This window comes from Giraffa tippelskirchi, chromosome 1, assembly GCF_054371585.1.
Source record: "Giraffa tippelskirchi isolate mGirTip1 chromosome 1, T2T-mGirTip1v1.2.pri, whole genome shotgun sequence".
Lineage (NCBI taxonomy): Eukaryota > Metazoa > Chordata > Mammalia > Artiodactyla > Giraffidae > Giraffa > Giraffa tippelskirchi.
In genome coordinates, this window is record NC_137275.1 from 21,646,304 (window position 1) to 21,670,407 (window position 24,104).

Genomic DNA, 24,104 nt, shown 5'->3' on the forward strand with positions numbered 1-24,104 from the left:
AAAAATGTTTTTCTTGGCACTTGATGCCAAATGTAGCTAATCTGGAGAAAAGCATCTTTTCCCTTAATATTCATTCTGAAAATCTTGTTTGAAGGTTCTAGATAATTTCTAGATAATACAGAAATACAGTCTAAATACATGACCTGTGACCATTTCATTATCAAGGAATTTTGATCTCATTCTAAAGTAGTCTTCTCCATGATTTTCTCCCACTTTCTTTTGCACAGATATTATCTGTAGACATTAGGCACAAGGTAAGGAAAAAAATTGACAAGTGTAGTAATAACGTTACCTCCAAAATTATTTAAAAGGCAGGTAATTTGATGAATATTTGCCTCTTAGGCAAGACCAAATGTAAACTACCTTGCTTTAATATTTCTTCATTGATTTCTGAAATTTCCATTTTGTTGTACAGTGATTTTTGAGAGGAAAACAGGCCAAAATCTTGTTTCCTTTTTAATGTACCATGTACATAGGATGTACACTTGAAGTGAATGTATTATTCACATTTAGAGGGAAATGAAAAGACAGTCTAAAATATAAAGTTAGAGAGCAGATATTAAGAGAAACAGGAAAATCTCAATGAGATGATGATGTGAACCCTAAAGTAGAAAGCAGTGTGGTAGCTATGGACTAAGGAATCTGGATATGATTTAGACAGTACAAGACATCAGTGCTGTCACACCAAGGAGGGGAAGAAGGGGATCTTTTATTACTAACTGGAAATTTCTTTTCCACTAATTCTTGGATTATTTATAGTTACATATGAAACAATGTTTCTGTATAAGCTTTATTGAAATGCTAAGGAACTGGAATGGCACACTCTCTTTTGAAATGTGGAGTGCAAATAGAGTCACTACGTGTAGAGACCATGTAATGGTGGTGTGCAGTTGTGAGAAATGGTCAAGAGTAGTGGACAAGAATGCTAATAAGTCTCTTGCGAAAGCCTATTATAAAATGGAATCACAAAGAAATGGCATCTCTCCCTTTCTCCCTGACTTCTTATCCTCAATCTCTTAAATACACTCCTCATGTATACATTTTCGAAGCACCAATTTTGTATCAGCTTTAAAAGCACCAGCTTGCATAAAAGGATACTTTTATTTTATTTCATTATAGAAAATATAGGTTTGTGGCTTTGATATTTTTATTGCTAGGATAGTAATACTTTCTTTAAATAACAATACCAAAGTTCTCTTTCCCATATATATATATATATTTTTTGGACTATAATTCTATCATGCCATTGTGTAGATGTACTTGCTATGGTAAAGATCTGAATAAACCATCATGCTTTGACCCAGAGGAAAAAAAAACTTATGACCGTGTTTCATCTTAATGTCAGCCTTACCTTGGGTAATTGTTTGTTTTATCATAGTAGAAAAACTAGGTGTTCTCAGGCTTTTTAAATAATTCAGTATTTCAATAAGTATTTGTTTCTTTCCTAGGGCCGGTGCATAAACTTCTCTCGAGTTCCATCTCAGTAAAAGGAAAACGAGAAGGCCAAGAGGTACAAAGATGGCACATGTTCACAACGCTGATTTCCAACCAAATGAAAAAAAAAGTGCATTTCAGAAGTTTTTGGAAGAGCAGCTTTATTCCTCTCAGTCAGGAAATATTTTCTCTGCCTTCTGCTTTGCTTGCACCAAACATTTTCAAACACTTGTTCTGCCATCTACATGGGAGTTGATGAAACTCAATGTTAACTCATGATTCAGGACATTAAAAATAAAGAGGAACATTAATGGACATGCCGTGGTTTATACAAGAAAGTCTGCTTGAATGTGTAGAAGAGGAAAAAGTGAAAACAAAAGTGTGAAGATGATGTCAAAATAGGGAGGAAAAAAACAAGTGGCCGTGGTGCATCCTGAATGGAGAAAGGAGTGTTTTACATGGAAACACGGCACTTGTGTGTTTACATGGCAGGATTGTTAGCCAAAGGCAGAGTGCGAAATCTCCCACCAGGCTCAGCAGATAATGGAGTCTCTTGCCTTTAGCTATGTCAGATCACAAAAGCCTTCCAAGTCCGCCTACCACAACGTGCCTTCCGGGAAGCTTCCGACTGGAAAATCTTGTCATTCTAACACTGAAAAGTGCACACGCATGACAAAATGTAGACAGGCTGCCTCAAGGTATTGGTAGCAAGCAAGATTTTGCCCTTTAGTTTTTGAAGACACCTTCCTTTCATTATGCACTTGGGAAAAGAAGAAAATTAATAGTGCATTATTCCACAGGAAGACAGCCTCTAACCAGAGATCTTGAGTGGAGTTTAATGGACTCATGATTTGAGAACTTGTCCCTGTGATGGGTCGATTTATCCCTCTTGCTATGTTTAGGGCTTAGTAGTGCATAAAGCATTGATATCTGTAAACATACCTAAGAGTTTGTTTTGCTTTTAATTTAAAGGAAGCAGTAACCACAAAGCTTCCGCTCAGGGTTTTTTCTTCCTCCAAGTCTCCAAGGGCTCTTCAGCGTCACAAGCCAGCAACTCTCTTTGCATGAAAATTTCAACGTTTAATTAATATAATTAAAGGCAACAGCAAGCAGCAGCCTGTGAAGATTTTGCTCATCTTTTTTATGCCTTTTGACATTGAATGACCTATTACTGTATGCGTATTTCTTGGATTTTTGAGGGGCACTCTACCTTGGTTGTGATTCAGTAGAGAAAAAACAAAAAGACCTCCTCTCATCAAATTATAAATGAAAATATCAGGAGGGTCGACCACCTCGAAACATCGAAAATGTATGTAGTATAATTTTTTTTTTAGAAAAACCACCATCGTGTCACGTCGACAATGCCAAATTATGTTAGCGTGAGCGGAAAGACTGTGGGGGAGGAAGGAGGCAGCAGCTGAAGAAAAAGCTCAAATGATCTAGTCACTTTCGATACTGTACTTCAGAGGCGAAATGGATATTCGACTGGAAACCTGACAAAGCACGCCTGCTTTGATGTGAACCGGTATAGACAATGACCAGTGGCTGGGTCAGTGGGATGTCTCTCTGCGAGCACAAAGGCTTATCAAATGACACTAAAAATAAGTTCAACAACCATCACATTGGAAGGGAGAAGGCGAACATTTCATGTTTGGCGGGCATGTGAGTGCACAAGATGGAAACAACGATTTGGAGCATCCCAGTATAATTACCCCCATTGTGCTCTTAATGGAAATTTCAAAGGACGGGAGTGATTCTGATGGTTGGTGTTCAGATTTGTAGCACTGTTCCAAGAAGCCTTACTCAGACACACAAATTTTTATATATAGATATACATATATATCCTCTAGCTTGAATCTTTTGCTCAAGTTTATTTATGTCACTGGCTGGCTGGATCCAAAGTCATGTGTCTCCATATTCATAAATAAAATTTTACCTGTGCTTTGGCTACCATTTTCTTTAAGCCCACATACACTCAAGGGTTTTTTGGTTGAATATTGAATTGCCTTGGCCAGTTGCAGGGACAGAATTGTATCCAGCTCCAAAATGTCTGTTATGGTCACAGATGATAGTGTTGGTAGTAATTATCCATGTGTGCAAGTGTAACTTGGAAACCACATACATCCCTACTGAGTTCTCTTAGACCATTGTTCTACATTTGCATCTGGAGCAGATGCTGTTTCCTTAATTTGGCATTTAATTTCGGATCAGTTGTTGTTTAGTCACTAAACATGAGTGACTAAGTCATGTCCAACTCTTGCGGCCCCATGACTGTAGTCCATCAGGCTCCCCTGTCTATGGGATTTCCCAGGCCAGAATGTTAGAGTTGGGTTGTCATTTTCTTCTCCAGGGGATCTTCTGGACCCAGGGATTGAACCCATGCCTCCTGCATTGGCAGGTGGATTCTTTACCACTAAACTGTCAGGGAAGCCCTTCTGATCAGTGCACACCCCTAAATGGTATTGAAGAGCATCAAGGTACATACAGAAGCTAAGTCTGCTTGTTTGGTAGTTCCTTTGAATTTGTCTAGTATCATGTGGCATTTCTATGACACTTTTTTATTTTTTACCTGAGCAATGTAAGTAGACCTTTGCCCTTAAGTGGCAAAGTAGGTTTCTGTAGATTGTAAGGAAAATGGATTTCCGGTTCTAATATCACTATGAAGAACTCTCAGAAGAGGTAGAGGCAGTGGTCTATATACAGACTAAAAACGTATCGTTCATAAAGTTCAAAGACAGATGGAATTTTATTGCACTTGTAGATACAAACTAGATCTAGGTTAATGATTTTCTCTGATTTTTCTAACTAGCAAATTGAGGATAATTTGCTTAAGGAGTGTTGTTTTCTCACCAAAGGACAAAATTGAAAACCTCTATGCCTTTCAATTAAGAAAACAGAAGGTTAAAATAAAGCCATTTCTATAAGTTTAATAGTGTTTATATTGGGAAACAGTTCCTATTTAATTTTCTGGACATAATGTCAGTCAAGATCTACTTTCTGTGAATAAGCCAGTTTAAGTCTTTATCCACAATCCATTTGTGTTGCATAAGGTTGCAAAAACAATTAAGTGGGAAATGACTCCTAACTTATGTGTCTACTCTGCCTGGAAAGAAAGTTTTGAAGGCATCTATATATATTTCATAACAATGTCTGTTCTTTATGGATTTGATCCATAAATATTTATCTATCTGAAAACTTTGATACTTGGAATGTTTTCCTTAAAGCATTTGGTGCTCCAAGAAGAAACATTTGGTGCTAAGAGTTACAGCACTGATGTCTTTCCCCAAGTTAATTCTATTTTAAATTTTTATATTTCCTTCCCAATGAGATGCAGAGTAAAATTTGAGACCCTCCATTAAGTGGGGAGCAGCATCTGTCATCTATGGATAATTACTGTTTTGGCAAAAATATATAAGGTTTAAACCTTCTACATTTTAAATTGTTAGAAAGGAAATGACTTGCTTATATTTTTCCTGAATTTTATTCTAACCACTTTAAATCATAAATTATTCAGTATTTGTTTTTCTAATAAATTCTTACTGGATACAAGATCTGGGTGTCTCTGTGAACTTAACTTTATTATCTAGATACCACTGACCATTGTTTACTGCTCAGAGGCATTTTATTAGATTATTTTAAAAATTACAACAGCCTGTATTGTGGCCAAGAAGGTGTCTAAAGTGTTTTTTTTTTTTTATTGAACTGCTTACATATATTATTTTTCAATTTTAAAAGGGTAAAATATAAATGAGTAACATTTACAAATATTGTAAATATTATAACTTCCTCTATCACAAAGCCTTATGGTTAACTTTTACTAGATTTTGTTCAGCATCACATTACTTTAGGCAGTTTATCACTTCTCTATTGCTACTGGAAAAATGTTAGTGTTGCACAGGATAGAAATACGTACATTATTTTAATATGAAAGGAAATACCTATTCTAGAATCATCAAATAACTCTGAGTCATCTCTTGGATGTTTAAGTAAGGAAACAAGCAGGTGAGATCGGAGCATGTTGTCTATTTGCAGGTGATGAGGTGTGCGGCCACGTACTCTAGACTCAGAGTTAGATTACTATTTTACCAAGTGATTTCTATGACTTATTTCAGAGAACACTTCAATTTGGGGATATTTCTACTCTTACCAGAATCTAATTCAGTCAATTTGACAAAAGATAGAAAAACTTCTTTCTCATAGTGTAGCAAGCCCTGTGCTGGGTTTTTTATGCATTTTATTTTGGGGCTCTTCTGCCAAAAGAAAATGCTGATAAGAAAGTACAGAGTATAATATGCAAATTCATATTAAAATGTGCTTGTTCAGATTGCTTTGCAAGAACTATATTAAGGTAAAGTGTGTGTGTGTGTGTGTGCATGAAGCAGGGGAGGAAGAGAGAGACATGGAGAGGGATGGAGATTGACTCAGAGTGCATGCATGCTCAGTTGCTCAGTCGTGTCTGACTCTAGCCTGCCAGGTTCCTCTGTCCATGGGATTTTTCAAGGGAAGAAGACCGGAGAGGTTTACCATGTCCTCATCCAGGAGATCTTCCCGATCTAGGGATCGAACCCAGATTTCCTATCCTCATTCTTTGCAGGTGGATCCTTTACCGCTGAGCCATCAGGGAAGCCCAAATGTGCTACAAATTGTCTTGGCTTAAGAATCAGATGATGGAGGTTCTGGACCTAGATCTAGCCACAAGTAGCTTGATGAACAGATTAGCTTCTCAACCCTGGAGTGAAAATGGATGAACTGGAAATACCTAAATTTCCTTCCAGCTCTGACAACATTTTTTTGAATATACATCTTATTTGATGTTTTAGTATTTATGTATATCATATTTTAATGACTAGCTTCATTTGTAGAATGTGGTAATATTAGCTCTGTAAACTGCCATTTCATTATAAAAAAGGCATTGAACTATATAGTACAAAATCTGATAAATAGTCATGATAGAGTAATTTCTCAGTAAATTTCTTTTAACTATGCTTTGTCAAAGAGGCAACTGATAATAAACTTTATACCTGCTGAAACCTCAAAAGTTGTGTAAAATATTGGAAAATATATTCATGTGTTTCACTTAGACTTTACAGTCTAAACAAGTGTCTCAAAGGCATATATAAAGATAAACAGAAATTGTTAGGAGATATTTATGCTACAGTTTTAATGATTGAGCTACTTCATACCCTGCAGAAAGTTAAACTCTTCTTTCCTTAGTCAAAATTGGAAAAAAAAAATCTTAATTGATGATAACTATGCTTGTGCGTCCCACAACAAGTATTCATTGGAAAACATTTTATTGAGTAATGTGAACACAGCTGAGTATATGTACTGTGTTAAAATTGCTAGCCTTTCACAAAGTCACCACTGTCTTATAGTAAAAGAAAGCTCGTGGTAAAGAACCAGCCTGCCTAATGCAGGAAATATAAGAGATGAGGGTTTGATTCCTGGAGAAAGGCATGACAATCCACTCCAGTATTCTTGGCTGGAGAACCCGATGGACAGAGGAGCCTGGCAGTCTATGGTCCATAGGGTCGCAAAGCGTCAGACACAACTAAAGCAACTTAGCACAGCATGTACAGACCCTTCACATTGTCTCCTAATTACTGTAAAGTTATTTGTATCTTAGGTGAATTGTATTTTCAAGATCATAAATGTCACTGGGTAATCCAAAATAAATTGAAAAGTTACTGAAATTGCACTGAAGTAGTTTGGTTAGAAATCTTGAGTTAATTTTCAAGAGTATAGACTATTAAAAAGATATGCATTACCTTTATGCACTAAAAGGAAAGGCGATTTAAAATAATTTAGATGCCAAACAAAGGATCTGGGAGCTTTCAAAGTCATAGATGATAGAAAAAGGAAGTTGTTACATCATGTGCTAAATTAAAAGCAAATCTAAACCTCTCCACATGATTTTGTACTCCACCATCTGATTTGTATAAGTAACTAGGGAAAGAAAAGCTCACATTATGAAAGAAGATTGACTAGTTCGAGCAGATGACACCTGTAAATAGAATTTTTACGAGTTGAAATTCTGATGTGAAATGAAATGATTATCATTATCACACCAAGTTTTCTTCTGCATTCTTTTTTTAACATTCTCTAATTCTAAAAGTCTCTTGTTAATTAAACAGAGCAATGACAGACCTTCATCTTCTTTAAATACTTTGTGTGATGCTGTCACATGGGAAGAAAGATTATATTTTAAACAATATGTTCAAGTGTAAAAAATCTTCAATAAATTCTTAATGTTTAAAAAAAATGGGAGAAAGTTCCGGGGCTTCTGCAATTAAAGTCTTGAGACTCTTCTGAGGGTGTTGGATATTATAGAAAATTTGAAAAGATTTAGAATAATCTTTATAAAAGATATCAAGATTAAGTTATGAGCTGGAATAGTCAATGTACTTTTTCTGATATGAAAAATAGTAGGACACAGCACTAAAAACAAAAGAAAATTGTGTTGGCATTGAAAATACTCAGTGTCTCTGTATTCCTGTCATTCCCAGAAAGCACTAAAATGCTGTGTTGGTAGCCATGGTTTTAAAATTCTAATTCAAAATGATAAGGGCCAATTCATGAGTGATTTCAGAACCATTGCATCTATTGATCTGGTGGAAGAACGATAGTATACTCCTCAAATTATTTCTTCATAATCATGGATAAAATGGAAGGAATGACTCTGATTTTCGTTTGTTTATTTATTTATTTTTGGCTGTGCTGGGTCTTTGTTGCTACACGGGCTTTTCTCTAGTTGTGGCGAGAGGGGGCTACTCTCTAGCTGTGGTGCGAGGGCTTCTCATTACAGCGGCTTCTCCTATTGTGGAGCATGGGCTCTAGAGCACACAGACTGCAGTAGCTGGGGCGCATGGGCTCAATCGTTGTGGTTCCCAGGCTTTAGGACACAGGCTCGGTTATGGTACGTGGGCTTAGTTGCTTCTCGGTATATAGGAACTTCCTGGACTAGGGACAGAACCTGGGTCTCCTGCATTGGCAGGCAAGTTCTTCACCACTGAGGTACCAGGGAAGCCCCTGACTCTTCTTTTAAAAATGTTTCCCTCAACGTCTTTAAAAATAAGTCCAATAATTCTCAACCCAAGGTCTGCATATGTTTATAACTTCTAACTTTGAAAAAGACACTTCTAGTATCAATTCAGTTGAGAAGAGAAGGCTTATATTAGTTTTCTAATTCTGCTGTCACAAATTACCACAAACTTAGTAGCTTAAAAGAACACAGATTTATTCTCTGACAGGTCTGGAGGTCAGAAGTCCAAAATCAGATTCACTGAACTAAAAAATTAAGGTTTGATCAGGGTTAGTTCCTTTTGGAGGCTGTTTCCTTGTGCTTTTCAGCTTCGAGTGGCTACCTGTATTCCCTGGCTTGTGGTCCCTTCTTTCATTTTCAAAATGTATCACTTCAGCCTCTGCTTCAGTCATAACCTTTTGTCTCTGGTCTCCTTCCTCCTTTGTAAAAGGACTACAGTGATCACATTGGACTCACCTGGATATCCAGATAACTTTATCATCTCAAAATCCTTAACATAGTCACATCTGCAGAGTTCCTTTTGCCATATAAGGTAACAATCACTGGTTCTGGGATTGGCCGTGGACACCTTGTGCTGTGTGCTTAGTCGCTCAGTCCTGTCCTACTTCTTATGACACCTTTGACTGTAGCCCACCAGGCTCCACTGTCCATGGGATTCTCCAGGCAAGAATACTGGAGTCGGTACCATTTCCATGGACATGTTGGGAGGCTGTTATTCAGCATACCATAAAGTTTATAATATTTTTTCCTTTTGCACATTTTTTTCCTTCTATCTGACACCATAAGAAAATATATAAGTTGAGATCAACTTTGTTTTCTTTTACATTTGATTTTATTTTTTAAGTCCAGTTCAGTTGCTCAATCATGTCCGACTCTTTGCAACCCCATGGACTGCAGTACGCCAGGCCTCCCTGTCCACTACCAACTCCTGGAGTTTACACAAACTCATGTCCAGTGAGTCAGTGATGCCATCCAACCATCTCATCCTCTGCCGTCCCCTTCTCCTCCTGCTTTCAATCTTTCCCAGCATCAGGGTGTTTTCAAATGAGTCAGCTCTTCGCATCAGATGGCCAAAGTATTGGAGTTTCAGCTTCAGCATCAGTCCTTCCAATCACTATTCAGGACTGATTTCTTTTAGGATGGACTGGTTGGATCTCCTTGCAATCCAAGGGACTCTCAACAGTCTTCTCCAACACCACAGTTCAAAAGCACCAATTTTAGGCACTCAGCTTTCTTCACTGTCCAATTCTCACATCCATACATGAGTACTGGAAAAATCTTAGCTTTGACCAAATGGACCTTAATGGCAAAATAATCTCTCTGCTTTTTAATATATGCTGTCTAGGTTGGTCATAGCTTTTCTTCCAAGGAGTAAGTGTCTTTTAATTACATGGCTGCACTCACCATCTGCAATGATTTTGGAGCCCCAAAAATAAAGTCTCTCACTGTTTCCACTGTTTCGCCTTCTATTTGCCATGAAGTGATGGGACCAGATGCCATGATCGTAGTTTTCTGAATGTTGAGTTTTAAGCCAACTTTTTCACTCTCCTCTTTCACTTTCATCAAGAGGCTCTTTAGTTTTTCGCTTTCTGCCATCAGTGTGGTGTCATCTGCATATCTGAGGTTATTGATATTTCTCCCAGCAAACTTGATTCCAGTTTGTTCTTCATCCAGCCCAGCATTTCGCATGATGTACTCTGCATATAAGTTAAATAAGCAGGGTGGCAATATACAGCCTTGACATACTCCTTTTCCGGTTTGGAACCAGTCTGTTGTTCCATGTCCAGTTCTAACTGTTGCTTCCTGACCTGCATACAGATTTCTCAAGAGACAGGTCAGGTGGTCTGGTATTCCCATCTCTTTCAGAATTTTCCACAGTTTATTGTGATCCACACAGTCAAAGGCTTTGGCATAGTCAATAAAGCAGAAATAGATGTTTTTCTGGAACTCTCTTGCTTTTTCAATAATCCAACGGATGTTGGCAATTTGATCTCTGGTTTCTCTGACTTTTCTAAATCCAGCTTGAACATCTGGAAGTTCATGATTCATGTACTGTTGAAGCCTGGCTTGGAGAATTTTGAGCTATACTTTACTAGTGTGTGAGATGAGTGCAATTGTGCAGCAGTTTGAGCATTCTCTGGCATTGCCTTTCTTTGGGATTGGAGTGAAAACTGACCTTTTCCAGTCCTGTGGCCACTGCTGAGTTTTCCAAATTTGCTGGCGTATTGAGTGCAGCACTTTCACAGCATCATCTTTTAAGATTTGAAATAGCTCCACTGGAATTCCATCATTTCCACTAGCTTTGTTCATAGTGATGTTTCCTAAGGCCCACTTGACTTCACATTCCAAGATGTCTGGCTCTAGGTGAGTGATCATACCATTGTGATTATCTGGGTTGTGAAGATCTTTTTTGTATAGTTCTGTGTATTCTTGCCACCTCTTCTTAATATCTTCTGCTTCTGTTAGATCCATACCATTTCTGTCCTTTATTGTGCCCATCTTTGCATAAAATGTTCCCTTGGTATCTCTAATTTTCTTGAAGAGATCTCTAATCTTTCCCATTCTATTGTTTTCCTCTATTTCTTTGCACTGATCACTGAGGAAGTTTTTCTTATCTCTCCTTGCTATTCTTTGGAACTCTGCATTCAAATAGGTATATCTTTCCTTTTCTCCTTTGCTTTTCACTTCTCTTCTTTTCACAGCTATTTGTAAGGCCTTCTCAGACAGCCATTTTGCCTTTTTGCATTTCTTTTTCTTGGGGATGGTCTTGATCCCTGTCTCCTGTACAATGTCATGAACCTCCATCCATACTTCTTCAAACACTCTATATATCAGAATTTATTTTTTATTGGAGTGTAATTGCTTCACAATGTTGTGTTAGTTTCTGGTGCACCATGAAGTGAATCAGCTATGTGTATACATATATCCTGTCCCTCTTGAACTTCCCTCCCACCCATGCATCACACCCCTCTAGGTCATCACAGAGCCTTGAGCTGAGCTCCCTGTGCTATACAGCAGCTTCTCACTAGCTATCTACTTTACACATGGTGGTGTATATATGTCAATCCTACAACTTTCTACATTAGATCTTTGCCTGCCCAAATTATTTAGATCTTGTCATCACATGAGTGATTTTGTTTTTGGAGGAATTCCATTTGTCCTCATTCTGTGGCTTTGTATTTTACTTGAGATTTCTCTCATAAAAGGAAAAATGCCAGGGGATAAATTCTTGGAAGATTCTTGCCAGATGATAAGCTTCACACGAGGCTGAGAAGTAAATGAGCCGGGGTTTTGTTGCCTCCGGAGTATTTACCTGGTCTATCTGGCATAAGCCCCAAAGTTAACCTAGATTTAGTTCCCATAATACTTTCTGCTGTCATACTGAAAATCAATTTAGAAAGCATTGAAGGATCACTAGAGGCAAAGAACAAAAATATGTTGACATTCTAATGCCAACATGAACAACAAATGAGGGATAAGCAATATGCAGATTAGTAGGGAATAAGTTAGTAAATTAGGAATAATTAGTAAGGAATAAGTTAAGCCCACAATCTGATGGAGAAAGAAAAAAACACCTTAAGTAAATGGGTAACAAGTGGGACAGGCATTTTGAATGTGTGTGAGCTTTGGTCTAGGGTTTCAGGGGACAATTGTAAGCAGCAGGAACTTTGAAGGATAAAGACACAAAGGGAGGAGGAAAGAAGAATCTTGTAGACAGTGGACAAGCATGCCCCAGAAGTAATAAAAACAGGCTGTCTTTGGGGATGGAGAGTTAGGAATTACAGAATAGAGAGCCAGGAGAAGTGGGAAAAGATGAGGCAGGATGATTTAGAAAGAAATCAGATTTTCATTTCTCTAATGATGAGCAATGTTGAGCATCTTTTCATGTATTTGTTGGCCATCTGTGTGTCTTCTTTGGAGCGATATCTATTTAGGTCTTCCACCCAATTTTTGATTGGGATGTTTGTTTTTTTAATATTGAGCTGCATGAGCTGCTTGTATATTTTGGAACTTAATCCTTTGTCAGTTGCTTTGTTTAAAATGCCATATTACACAGGGAACTCTAATTAATGCACTCTGGTGACCTGAATGGGAAGAAAGTCCAAAAGGGAGGGGATATATGTATATGCATGGCTGATTTTTTTTAAATGATTATTCATTCATTCACAGTAGAAACTAACATAACATTGTAAAGCAACTATATGCCAATAAAAATTAATTTAAAACCAAACAAAAAGAAAGGAATCAGAAAGCATAGAGCCATGTTCACTATTTTTGACTGTTATCTTCAGGATGAAAAGAAGCCACTCAACCAAGGTTTGAAGGTTTAAAGCAGGAAAGCAGTTTATATTATCAGAATGACATTTTGAAGCAATCACAGATGACAGAGGAGACCATAAAGGAAAGGATGTATTGCAGATAATTCAATATCTCATCTCAAATATCACATCATTGTGCACTGTCTAGGTATTACAATTCTGAGTTTATCATAATTCAAAACTCCTTTGAATTATGGGAACATTTATATCCTACTACTTCAATTAAGACATATTCCCCCTTAGTTTTAAGCAGATGCAGTGTGTTTAAGGTTAGAACTAGCCACACACACTTCTATTTTTTTCTGTTACTTTTAAAGATTCAAGTAAGTACTATTTTGAATAATTTGGTTACAGTACTTTGCCCTTCCCCTGGACCCCCTGTCTTTCCAGGGTGTCTCACTCCTATGCCTAGAGCTCTGGGGTCTGGCCTCTACCCAAGTCTCTTGTTGCCAATCTGAATGCTTCAGCCTTACCCTCACATTCAGTTCAGTTCAGTCGCTCAGTCATGTCCAACTCTTTGTGACCTCATGGACTGCAGCATGCCAGGCCTCCTTGTCCATCACCAAATCCCAGAGTTTACTCAGACTCATGTCCATTGAGTCAGTGATGCCATCCAACCATCTCATCCTCTGTCATCCCCTTCTCCTCCTACCTTCAATCTTTCCCAGCATCAGGTATTGGAAGTATCCAATGCTCCAAAGTATTGGAGTTTCAGGTTTGGCATCAGTCCTTCCAATGAATATTCAGGACTGATTTCCTTTAGGATGGACTGGTTGGATCTCCTTGCTATCCAAGGGACTCTCAAGAGTCTTCTCCAACACCACAGTTCAAAAGCATCAATTCTTCGGTGCTCAGCTTTCTTTATAGTCCAACTCTCACATCCATACATGACCACTGGAAAAAACATAGCTTTGACTAGACGGACCTTTGTTGGCAAAGTAATGTCTCTGCTTTTTAATATGCTGTCTAGGTATGATTAGCTAATGTCAGTACAACCGGCCCTCCATATCCACAGGTTCTCATTGGTTGAATCTGCAGATGCAGAAGTGTGGATATGAAGGGTCAATGACAATACTATGTCACTGTATTAGAAGGAGTTTGGTATCCACGGTGGGTGGAGTGTCTTGGTACTAATTCTCCATGCATACCAAAGGACTGGATTTCCGAGGTGGCAGTAGTGGTAAAGAACCTGCCTGGCAATGCAGGAGACATAAGAGATGCAAGCTTGATCCCTGGGTTGGGAAGATCCCCTGGAGGAGGGCATGGACACCCACTTCAGTATTCTTGCCCGGAGAATCCCATAGACAGAGAACCCTGGTGGGCTACAGTGCATAGGGTCGCAAAGAGTCAGACACGACTGAGTAACTTAGCATGGCACATAGCAAAGGACTACTGCACAACCAGTTTCACAATATCAGTGTATCATGTCCAGAAGAGCTACTATGATGCACACTAGGATGCCATGCCTAGTGTTATTCTGAAGTTCTGAGGCTTCTGCTGCAACTGAAACCAAAAGAGCCCGTATAATATTATGTTATAATTTATTAAAAGCCCATTCTGGGTGTTGGAGAAACAGAAGAAAAGAGAGACAAGGTCCCTACTTTATATTCAAATGAGAAAATAGAAAATAAACAAGGGGACGTCTAGAGAGATGCTCTCAGTGAAGTATCAAATATATATACATAGATATATATATGTGTATATATATATTATGTGCTGAGAAGAAAATAAAACAGAATGACATAAAAACAGTTAAAAAGATTTACAGTTGAGGTGGTCATTGAAAGTCTCTCTGAGGGTTGAGGATTCCAGGCACAAGAAAGAGCACATTCCCAGGTCCTGAGACGGAAATGAGCTTGATAAGAACAAGGACGAGATGGTTGCTTGGCATCACCAACTCAATGGACATGAGTTTGAGCAAACTCCAGGAGATGGTGAAAGGCAGGAAAGCCTGATTTGTTGCTGTCTATGGGGTCACAAAGAGTTGGACATGACTTAGCGACTGAGCAACAACAAAGAACAAGAAGTTGAATGAAGAAAGGCAGAGGGGCTGAAGAGAGAGTGGTGTGTGAGAGAAGAAGATGGGGGAATGGGAAATCAGAGCATGCAGAGCTTGGAAGGCCATGTGAGGATGTAAGATTATACTCTGACTGTGATGGGAAGCCAGCTCTTGGAGAATTTGAGCATAATAGTGATATGTTCTGCTCTATACTTGAAATGAAAACAAAAAGACTCTAGCTTTTTGATGGAGAGTAAGCTTTAGAAGGCAAAAATGGAAGGAGGGAGACCAGTGTGGAGTATAGAAAGAGCCTCTGTTCTTTAATCTGTGTAAGTGTAAGACTGTTCACATGTTTTTCAAGGAACACTGATGAATAGTATTGTCGTTCAGTCGCTGAGTAGTGTCTGACTCTTTGCAACCCCATGGACTGCAGCACATCAGGCTTCCATGTCCTCCACTATCTCCAGGAGGTTGCTCAAACTTATGTCCATTGAATCGATATATTCAAGTCGATCATAAGATTCTTAAAAGAAACACCAGGAAATTAAAAATATCTTGTACTCATTTGCTTAGGTACCTGGGTAACTGGAAAAATAAACTGCCTTTCCACTCTTCTTTGTAGAGAACTAAAGAGCAGAACAGCCTTTGTCTAAGAATGTAATTCAACCAGAAGGGGCTCTTGCAAGTTATGTGTTCATAGCTTCAGCTCAGTTCTTCCATGTGAAGTGAATCTCAGATGTCAGTTTTGCCATGGAGGCTGGACAAAATGGAATTTCTCTGCCTAAATCAAATCTTGGAGGGATTCTCTACTCACCCCAACCACCTCAAATTGAAGGGAAATAAAATAGAGAAAAAAGAAGAGAGAAAGGAGGCTGAGCAACTTTACAGGAGGTGATAGCATCAATTGAGAAAATGACAGAGGAAGTTTTTATGTTTTTAAGAATGCCATTTTAAGAACCCTTGTTATCCATTCTAAATGGCGTGCATTCCAGCAATGTAAACCCTTCCATCTCATAATTTCAGTTGTCTACTAACTCAAATTTTCTGTCACTTGAGGAAGTTGGTCAAACTCAAGGAAAGCAAAATGATCCCTCAAATTAATATAAAAAATAAGTCTCTGAAAATTTGCAGAAATATTGAGGAGTGGCCATTCCAAAACTGATGAATGGATTCGAGGTAATAGTATTAGGTTGGTGCAGAAGTTGCAGTTTTTGCATTGCTGAAATTTGCCTTTGATACTGGGATACATTTTTAAATAAAGTGGTTATGTTAGACATCATTTTAATGCACAATTCTCACTTTATGGGTTTTTTTTGCTAATGACTAATTACTTGCTGTGTATTTTATATTTATTTTAGACTGGAGAATTAATGTTAGACAAAGGCAAATTCCAGTAATTTTCTTTTTCGAGTTCAAAATGGGTCATAAAGCACCAGAGACAACCTGGAACATCAACAATGCATTTGGCCTGGAACTGCTAGTGAATGTACAGTGCAGAGGTGGTTCAAGAAGTTTTGCAAAGGAGACAAGAGACTTTAAGATGAAGAGCATATTGACTGTTCATCAGAAGTTGACAATGTTCAATCAAGAACAGTCATCGAAGCTGATCCTCTTACAATTGCATGAGAAGTTTCTGAAGAACTCATCATTGACCATTCTATGGTCATTCAGCATTTGAAGCAAATTGGAAAGGTGAAAAAGCTTGATAAGTGGGTGCCTCATGAGCTGACCAAAAATTTTAAAAAAAATGTTTTGAAGTGTCTTCTCTTATTCTACGCAACAATGAACCATTCCTCAACATGATTGTGATATGTAATGAAATGTGGATTTTATACAACAAGTGGTGATGACCAGCTCAGTGGCTGGACTGAGGAGAAGCTCCAAAGCACTTCCTGAAGCCAAATGTGCACCAAAAAAAGGTCATGGCAACTGTTTGGTTGTCTGCTCCCAGTCTGATCCACTACAGCTTTCTGAATCCCAGTGAAACCATTACATCTGAGAAGTATGCTGAGCAAATCAATGAGATGCACCAAAAACTTCAATGTCTGCAGCTGACATTGGTCAACAGAAAGATGTCAATTCTTTTCCACGACAATGCCCAACCACACATCGCACAATCAACACTTCAAAAGTTAAACGAATTGGGTTACAAAGTTTTGCCTATTCTGCCATATTCACCTGACCTCTTGACAACCAACTACGACTTCTTCAAGAATCTCAAAAACTTTCTGCAGGGAAAACCTTCCACAACCAGCAGAATGCAGAAAATACTTTCCAAGAGTTCATCAAACCCTGAAGCACAGCTTTTTATGCTGCAGGAATAAACAAACTTCTTTCTCATTGGCAAAAATGTGTTGATTGCAATGGTTCCTATTTTGATTAATAAAGATGTGTTAGAACCTAGTTATAATGACTTAAAATTCATGGTCTGAAACCAGAAATATGTTTGCACCAACCTAAATATATAGACCTTAAACATCAAGATCTCCTCACTTGTTAGTTGTTTTCTTCACAGAATAAAAAAAAAAAATTTAAAGAAAGAATGATTTTAATGTTATTAAAACTAACATCTACTTAAAATATTGTTCAAGTAGTAATCTTGAACATGACATCAATAAAATTGATAAACTCTAAAATGTTAGAAATAAAAGGGATCAGATTTTCCAGCTAGATTTCCCCTAAAATACAACATTATATACCAATCAATCTTGAGTTTTTAGGAAAAATTATGAAATTCTTTACATTAACTAGGAATAGTGTTCATGTTGCTCATAATTTTTGTTACTTTCTATGCACATACACAAACACACACAATCCTGTCTAGGGAAAGATGCTAAAAATGACTCATAATATGAACTCTTAAGTGCCCCACAATCCTAAAGATAGCCTTAATTATTCATGTGAAGCAATATGACATCAGACAATGATTTTTCATCATGTTTAAAGATAACCAGGCAAATCACCTGAAGACATTAATAATGTGTACTTATTACTTTATAATTTTCCAAAGTACTTTGACACGTGTTGTTCATTGTTTTTATTTAATAAATACGTACTGGCAGCATACAATATATTCAGTGCTAATTGGGTCAAAACTTAGCAAATTAAAGTGTGAAATTGAGGTGTAAGCAACTTGAGTGGAGAGTGATAGAAACAGTCTTCTCAGGATGCTCAGTAAAAAGCAGTCTTACCGCCTGAATCCTGTGTAGCCCATTGGAAAATAAACCCTGATCGCATAAAATGAGATTTAATGCTAAATGAGGCCTGTTTTATATGGGCAACCCTAGATAAACTCTGTACCACGGAGAGTATCTCATTTTGCTGCCGCACAATTTCCCATGTACATTAACAGCCTTCCTGAGGGAGCAAAATACTTTTAAATCATTCTATTTGTTGCAAAACATGACTTTAGTCCAAGTCACAGATAAGTGAAGCCACATAAAATTGTAATATCCTCTAAGTATAAACAAAACAAAACAAAATGACATAAAAATGATGAGGTTAAGAAGGTCGAGATGTTTCCTAGGGAAAAAAAGGAGGTTTTCATAGGAAATTGCTTTCAGGGCCAGCTGAAGGACATTACGATAGAGATCATTGCTTTAACATAATTTCAGAGGCAGTTAATGTTGAACAAGAAAGGAAAGAAAACCCAACACAGTGAAAGGATAATTAATTCAGAGTCTTAGTTTTAATTTCCAAAGATTGTATGGTGAAGTGACCCTTCACGATGGAAAACTGAACAACTAGATTTATATTTTACATTTTAACTCCGTGATAACGAAACTGTTCCAGGTGTTTATTCTGTTTTGATATCCGTGTTTTTCTCTTCACTTTACCCCCTGACCTACACAAAGCAGGTAAAGAACAGTGCTGTTTAGGGTGAAGCCAGACACCCATAACATCCTAGTTTTCTGATAGCACCTGGAGAATAGCAGAAATGACATCATGGTGGAGACCCCAGGGGTAGAGGAGGTTAGCTGCACTGAGTAGTCAGAAATGTAAAGACTTCCCCTTCCCTACACCTTGCTAGATTAGTGCATGCCTGAGGTTAGGAGATCATCCTGTTGCCAAGAGAAAGGAGCCAAAAACTGATCAAGAAAGAAACCCAACAGCAACTGTACCAGGGATGAAAAACAATGCTAAGAACAAAGCCAGAAAGAAGGGAAATTGTACAGTCATTAGCATAATTAATGAAGATAGGTAGGTGCCTACTTTGTGCTGGCCTCTGTGCTGGGCGATGGGATACTGCAGCAGGAAGGACCAATTGGTCTCAGCAATCTCATTGGCAAGAGGAGACAGGTCTCAACAAAATGATGCAAGTCATGAGTCACATAAAGTGCTGGAAGAGTTTGTAATGGGAAGGGGCTAACCTAGGCTGAAATGGCAGCCCACTCCAGTTTTCTTGCCTGGGAAGTCCCAAGGACAGAGGAGCCTGGGGGGCTACAGTCCATGAGGTTGCAAAGAGTCAGGCATGACTAAACAACAACAAAACCCAGGCTGAGTCGTTAGGGAAAGCAGTGAAGTTCTTGCAGAGACTAGCAAGATTAGTGTTTCCTCCCTCCATCCCTACCCTCCTTCCCTCCCTCTCTTCCTCCTTCCCTCTCTTCCTCCTTTCTTCTTCAGTCCTAACTGCTTAGCAACAAAGCACTGAGCATTAGTCCCTCAGTCGTTTCTGACTCTTTGTGACCCCGTGGACTGTAGCCCACCAGGCTCCTCTGCCCATGGAATTCTCCAGGACAGAATACTGGAGTGGGTTGCCATTCCTTCTCCAGGGGATCTTCCCAACCCAGGGATTGAATCCAGGTCTCCTGCATTGCAGGTGGATTCTTTACTGTCTGAGCTGCCATAAGTAGAACATGAAATAACAGAGTGTCTGGCAAATAATAGGCTCTCAGTGAATATTTGTTGATAAGTTAAAAAAAGGATTATTCAGATTTCTAGCTCCTTTAAGACTGAGTGGTCCTGTTTCTCCCATGTCCCCCTTATTACAACTAAAAACCCCTGGACCTAACAAACAGCAATAACAGCAACAACAACAAAGAAAGCATTGGAAGCCTCTGAAAGGTGAAAGGAGAAGGCAGACTTCTTAGAACATGAAGAAAAACTTGCAGGTGAGTCTCCTGGGTTTCCATATTGCCTTATCACAAAGAGGGTGCCTCCGGGAGAGACACACCATCTTGGCAGATTGACACCCCTATTGAAGCTGATCCTGTTCTCTCTCTTCTCTCTGTAAGTAAAGAGTTATTTCATCCAAGACTGAACTGCATTGTATTTTCCATTGTATTTCCAAGCTCCCCCATCCCTGTATTTTCTCCAATACCAAAATGCAATGGGCAGAGTGTTTAAGAGTCCTCCAGTGGGACTGGTAACAGGTATTCTACTCCACACATATTTTCAATTTTTTTTATTTTGGTAAAATATACATAAGATAAAGTTTACCATCTTAAGTATTTTAAACTATATAATTCACCGGTATTAAATACATTCATAATGTTGTGCTACCATCACCACCATCCATCTCCCAAATCACACAGTTAAGCATTTTTGGAATTACTGCAACATTCAAGTGGTTTGACTACTTTTAGCATTTTTACAAATTGACTGATGTGCCATTTCCTTCTTTTATTCTGATTGTAGCACAAAGGTTAAGCTTTCCTCTGCAAAGAGTGTAATTAACATACTTGTGAGTGTGTGAGTGTGTGTGTGTGTGTGTGTGCACATGTGAATGAGCATTCTTTTGAACTACTTTAACTTGTTCATTCAGGTTCAACCTTAAAAGACCTCAAGGCCATAGTTAGAATGAGATTCACAGTTTAGAGACTACATTAGTATAGTAATGCATTTCATGCTGTTTCATAATTTGCCTAATCAAATAAAATGAGATCAAGCATTACATTGGAAGGGTCCAACCTCCCCATTCATACAGTTATATTTAGCTAATTACATAAGAAATTACTTTTTTCCCAAGGTTTTGTTTGCATTTTTTAAGCTAGTTAGAGTCAGAATTTAATCAGTAAATTCTATTTCTCTCCTAAAATCAAGTGAGATGATTTCCCTTACTGAGTAAAGCCAAAATAAATGAGAATAATGTATGGGGCTTAATTAGTTAAATCTATAGATATTTGCTGACTACTGTCTACATACCAGGCATTTTGTTGGCCTCTTATTTACTGCACTGAAAAAGAAACATTATCCTCACTTTGCATGAAGCTTATCTCCATAATTTTTTAATGCTGCTGCTGCTGCTGCTGCTAAGTCGCTCAGTCGTGTCCGACTCTATGCGACCCCATAGACGGCAGCCCACCAAGCTTCCCTGTCCCTGGGATTCTCCAGGTAAGAACACTGGAGTGGGTTGCCATTTCCTCTTCCAATGCATGAAAGTGAAAAGTGAAAGTGAAGTCACTCAGTTGTGTCCGACTCTTAGCGACCCCATGGACTGCAGCCCACCAGGCTCCTCCATCCATGGGCTTTTCCAGGCAAGAGGACTGAAGTGGGGTGCCATTGCCTTCTCCAGTTTCTAATGCTATTGTAACAAATTACAACTCTCTCATCTTAAAGCAATACAAATGTACTAGCATTATCTTACTGTTCAGGGGCATCAGAATTCTGACTGCATTCCTAAGGAGAGTACAGGAGAGAATCCATTTCTTTGAAGTTACAGGACTGAGGTCTCTGTTTATTCCTAACCTGTCAGCTGATGTCATTTCCAGTTACTATGGGCCTCCCACAGTCCCTGGTTCATGGCTCCCTTCTTCCATCTTCAAAGCCAGCAATGGCAGGTCAGATTTTTCTCACTTTGCATCTCTTGACCTACTTTTTGCCTTTCTCTTCCACTTTTAATGAATGATTAGACCGGGCCACCTAGATAATCCAAAATAATCTCACTTCAAAGATCTAAATCTTAAATTATATTAGTCCCAGATATCTGTGGGTGAGGAGAGCCCTATTCTTCTTCCCTCAATAGTATACAGAATGAATTTAAGAATTAGGCCTATGAAAATATTTTCTCAAAATAAATCTATTTCGAGTAACTGCTTAAACTAAAAAGATCCTGATGCTGGGAACAATTGAAGGCAGGAGGAGAAGGGGGCAACAGAGTGTGAGATGGTTGGATGGCATCACCAATTCAACGGACATGAGTTTGAGCAAACTCTGGGAGATAGTGAAGGACAGGGAAGCCTGGTGTGCTGCAGTCCCTGGGGTCGCAAAGCGTCAGACACGACCGAGCGACTGAACAACAACATGCTCTGAGAATGGAACTAAATTTAAAATTACACTAATTCTCATGATGGCATTTGAAAATTTCTGTTTTAATTTCAGATAAATCCAATTTATTGAAACGCATGTGAAAAAATTCTGTTTTCCTCATCTCAAGAGAGATCTCTTTTCTAATAATTTTGAATGGCTGAACATTCTCAGATTCTTGGTCTCTAGTCAGTTGGCCACATCCACCATAGAAATTCTTAATTCTAAATTGTATCTTTCAATTTTCCTGTTGCAAGTCTGAAGGACACTGCTTGAGGATTTTGAGTCAATCACCAATTGGCACTATATATATATATACACACACACACACACACACACACAAACACATATATATACACATACATATGCACAAGTTTCCAGTATCATATATAGCTCTACTGCAGTTGAGAATTAATAACTCTTCAAGAAGGCAATTTTGATATCTGACATAAAATACTAACATGTACACTCTCTAGACTCAAATAGGTTTTATGTTTCCTTAAAAAAAACTCAGAGGTATGAACAAATATATAGCCATGTGATTGAACACTGCAGAACCATCAATAATAATAAAATATTGGAACCTGCCTCAGTTCAATTCATGTCCAACTCTTTGCAACCCCATGCACTGCAGCACGCCAGGCTTCCCTGTCTATCATCAACTCCTGGAGCTTGCTCAAACTCATATCCATTGAGTTGGTGATGCCATCCAAACATCTCACCCTCTGTTGCCCCCTTCTCCTCCTGCCTTCAATCTTGCACAGCATCAGGGTCTTTTCCAATGGGTCAGTTCTTCGTATCAGGCGGCCAAAATATTGGAGTTTCAGCTTCAGCATCAGACCTTCCAATGAATATTCAGGACTGATTTCCTTTAAGATTGACTGGTTTGATCTCCTTGCAGTCCAAGGGATGCTCAAGAGTCTTCTCCAACAGCACAGATCAAAAGCATCAATTCTTCAGCACTCAGCTTTCTTTATAGACCAAGGAACCTGCCTAAATAAAAATAATAGCATATTGGTAAAATAAATTCTGGTACTTATGATATATTGAAGAATACTTGATCAAATGGAAAATGTACATGCCAACAAATATATATATATATATATATGTATGTATGTATTTGTTGTGAAACATTAGATAATAAAATGTAGGTACACTATGATTTTCATCATAGAAATAATTAAAATCACAAAATAGAAATACATGCACATAAAGATTCACAAACATACAATTTAGATATCAATATAGATGTACACAAAAAGTTGGAGTTGAACATGCAAATTCTTGGGGCCCCCTTCAGACCTACTGAAACAGAAATAGAAATTCTGAAAGTGGACCCAGCAACCTGTGTTTTAATAAGCCGTCCGATAGATTTTTGATATATGAAAATATTTGAGAATCAGTTCCTTGCTTTCAGTGGTATTTACACAGGTGTAACAAATCATCAATAAACCAAGGTTTAGAAACTTTTGTATTTGATTAAATTATGCTCATTAACATAATCAAAAGACTCACTGTCTCCCAAAAAACAATGACATAAATTTGGGGATGAAAATAAAAATAACACAAAAATAAATCCCACCAAACAATATAAATGCTAGAAGAACATAAAAAATTACCAAAGAATCCAAAGAATGCATAAAGTTTTGTGAGGAAAACACAGGTGATAATAGAGGAGTAGATATCCAGTAGATATCCACCTGAAGTTAAAGAAATCTTATATTCTATGACTAGTTAAAATTCTCAAACTTGAAGAAAAGTTAAATGGCTAAACATTTCAGAAATATTTGTTGATTAGTATGTGATATGAGGTTAATATGTAAAAGAGAAAAATGCAAGTCAGTTTTAAGTCATTGGACAGAATTATGTATATTTAATGTTCTTGGGTGAACATGAGATATCAAAAATCTCTTAAAATAGAGCTTTATTCAATATCCTGCTCAAGGTTTTAGCATTAAAACCAGGCTTAGTTGTATGGGAGAAGAACATCTTTATATTCATATGACCTAACTAGTCAATTACTGGACAAGTGCTAACAGCTGTACTCAATTAAAGACAAACTATG

General features: G+C 38.0%; 1 protein-coding gene across 4 annotated transcripts in view; it reads left to right on the forward strand.

Annotated features, from left to right (window-relative positions):
* ANTXR2 (ANTXR cell adhesion molecule 2) overlaps positions 1 to 3,375 on the forward strand; it is a 170,580-nt gene extending 167,205 nt beyond the window's left edge. For all 4 annotated transcript variants that reach the window (XR_014080542.1, XR_014080540.1, XM_081583933.1 and 1 more), the window contains exon 17: positions 1,449 to 3,375. Coding sequence is in view for 2 of the 4 variants with exons in the window: in XM_081583933.1 (XP_081440059.1) it covers positions 1,449 to 1,690 (242 nt within the window). In the remaining 2 variants the exon portion in view is untranslated. The remainder of the gene's footprint in view (positions 1 to 1,448) is intronic.
* The last annotated feature ends 20,729 nt before the right edge of the window (positions 3,376 to 24,104 follow it).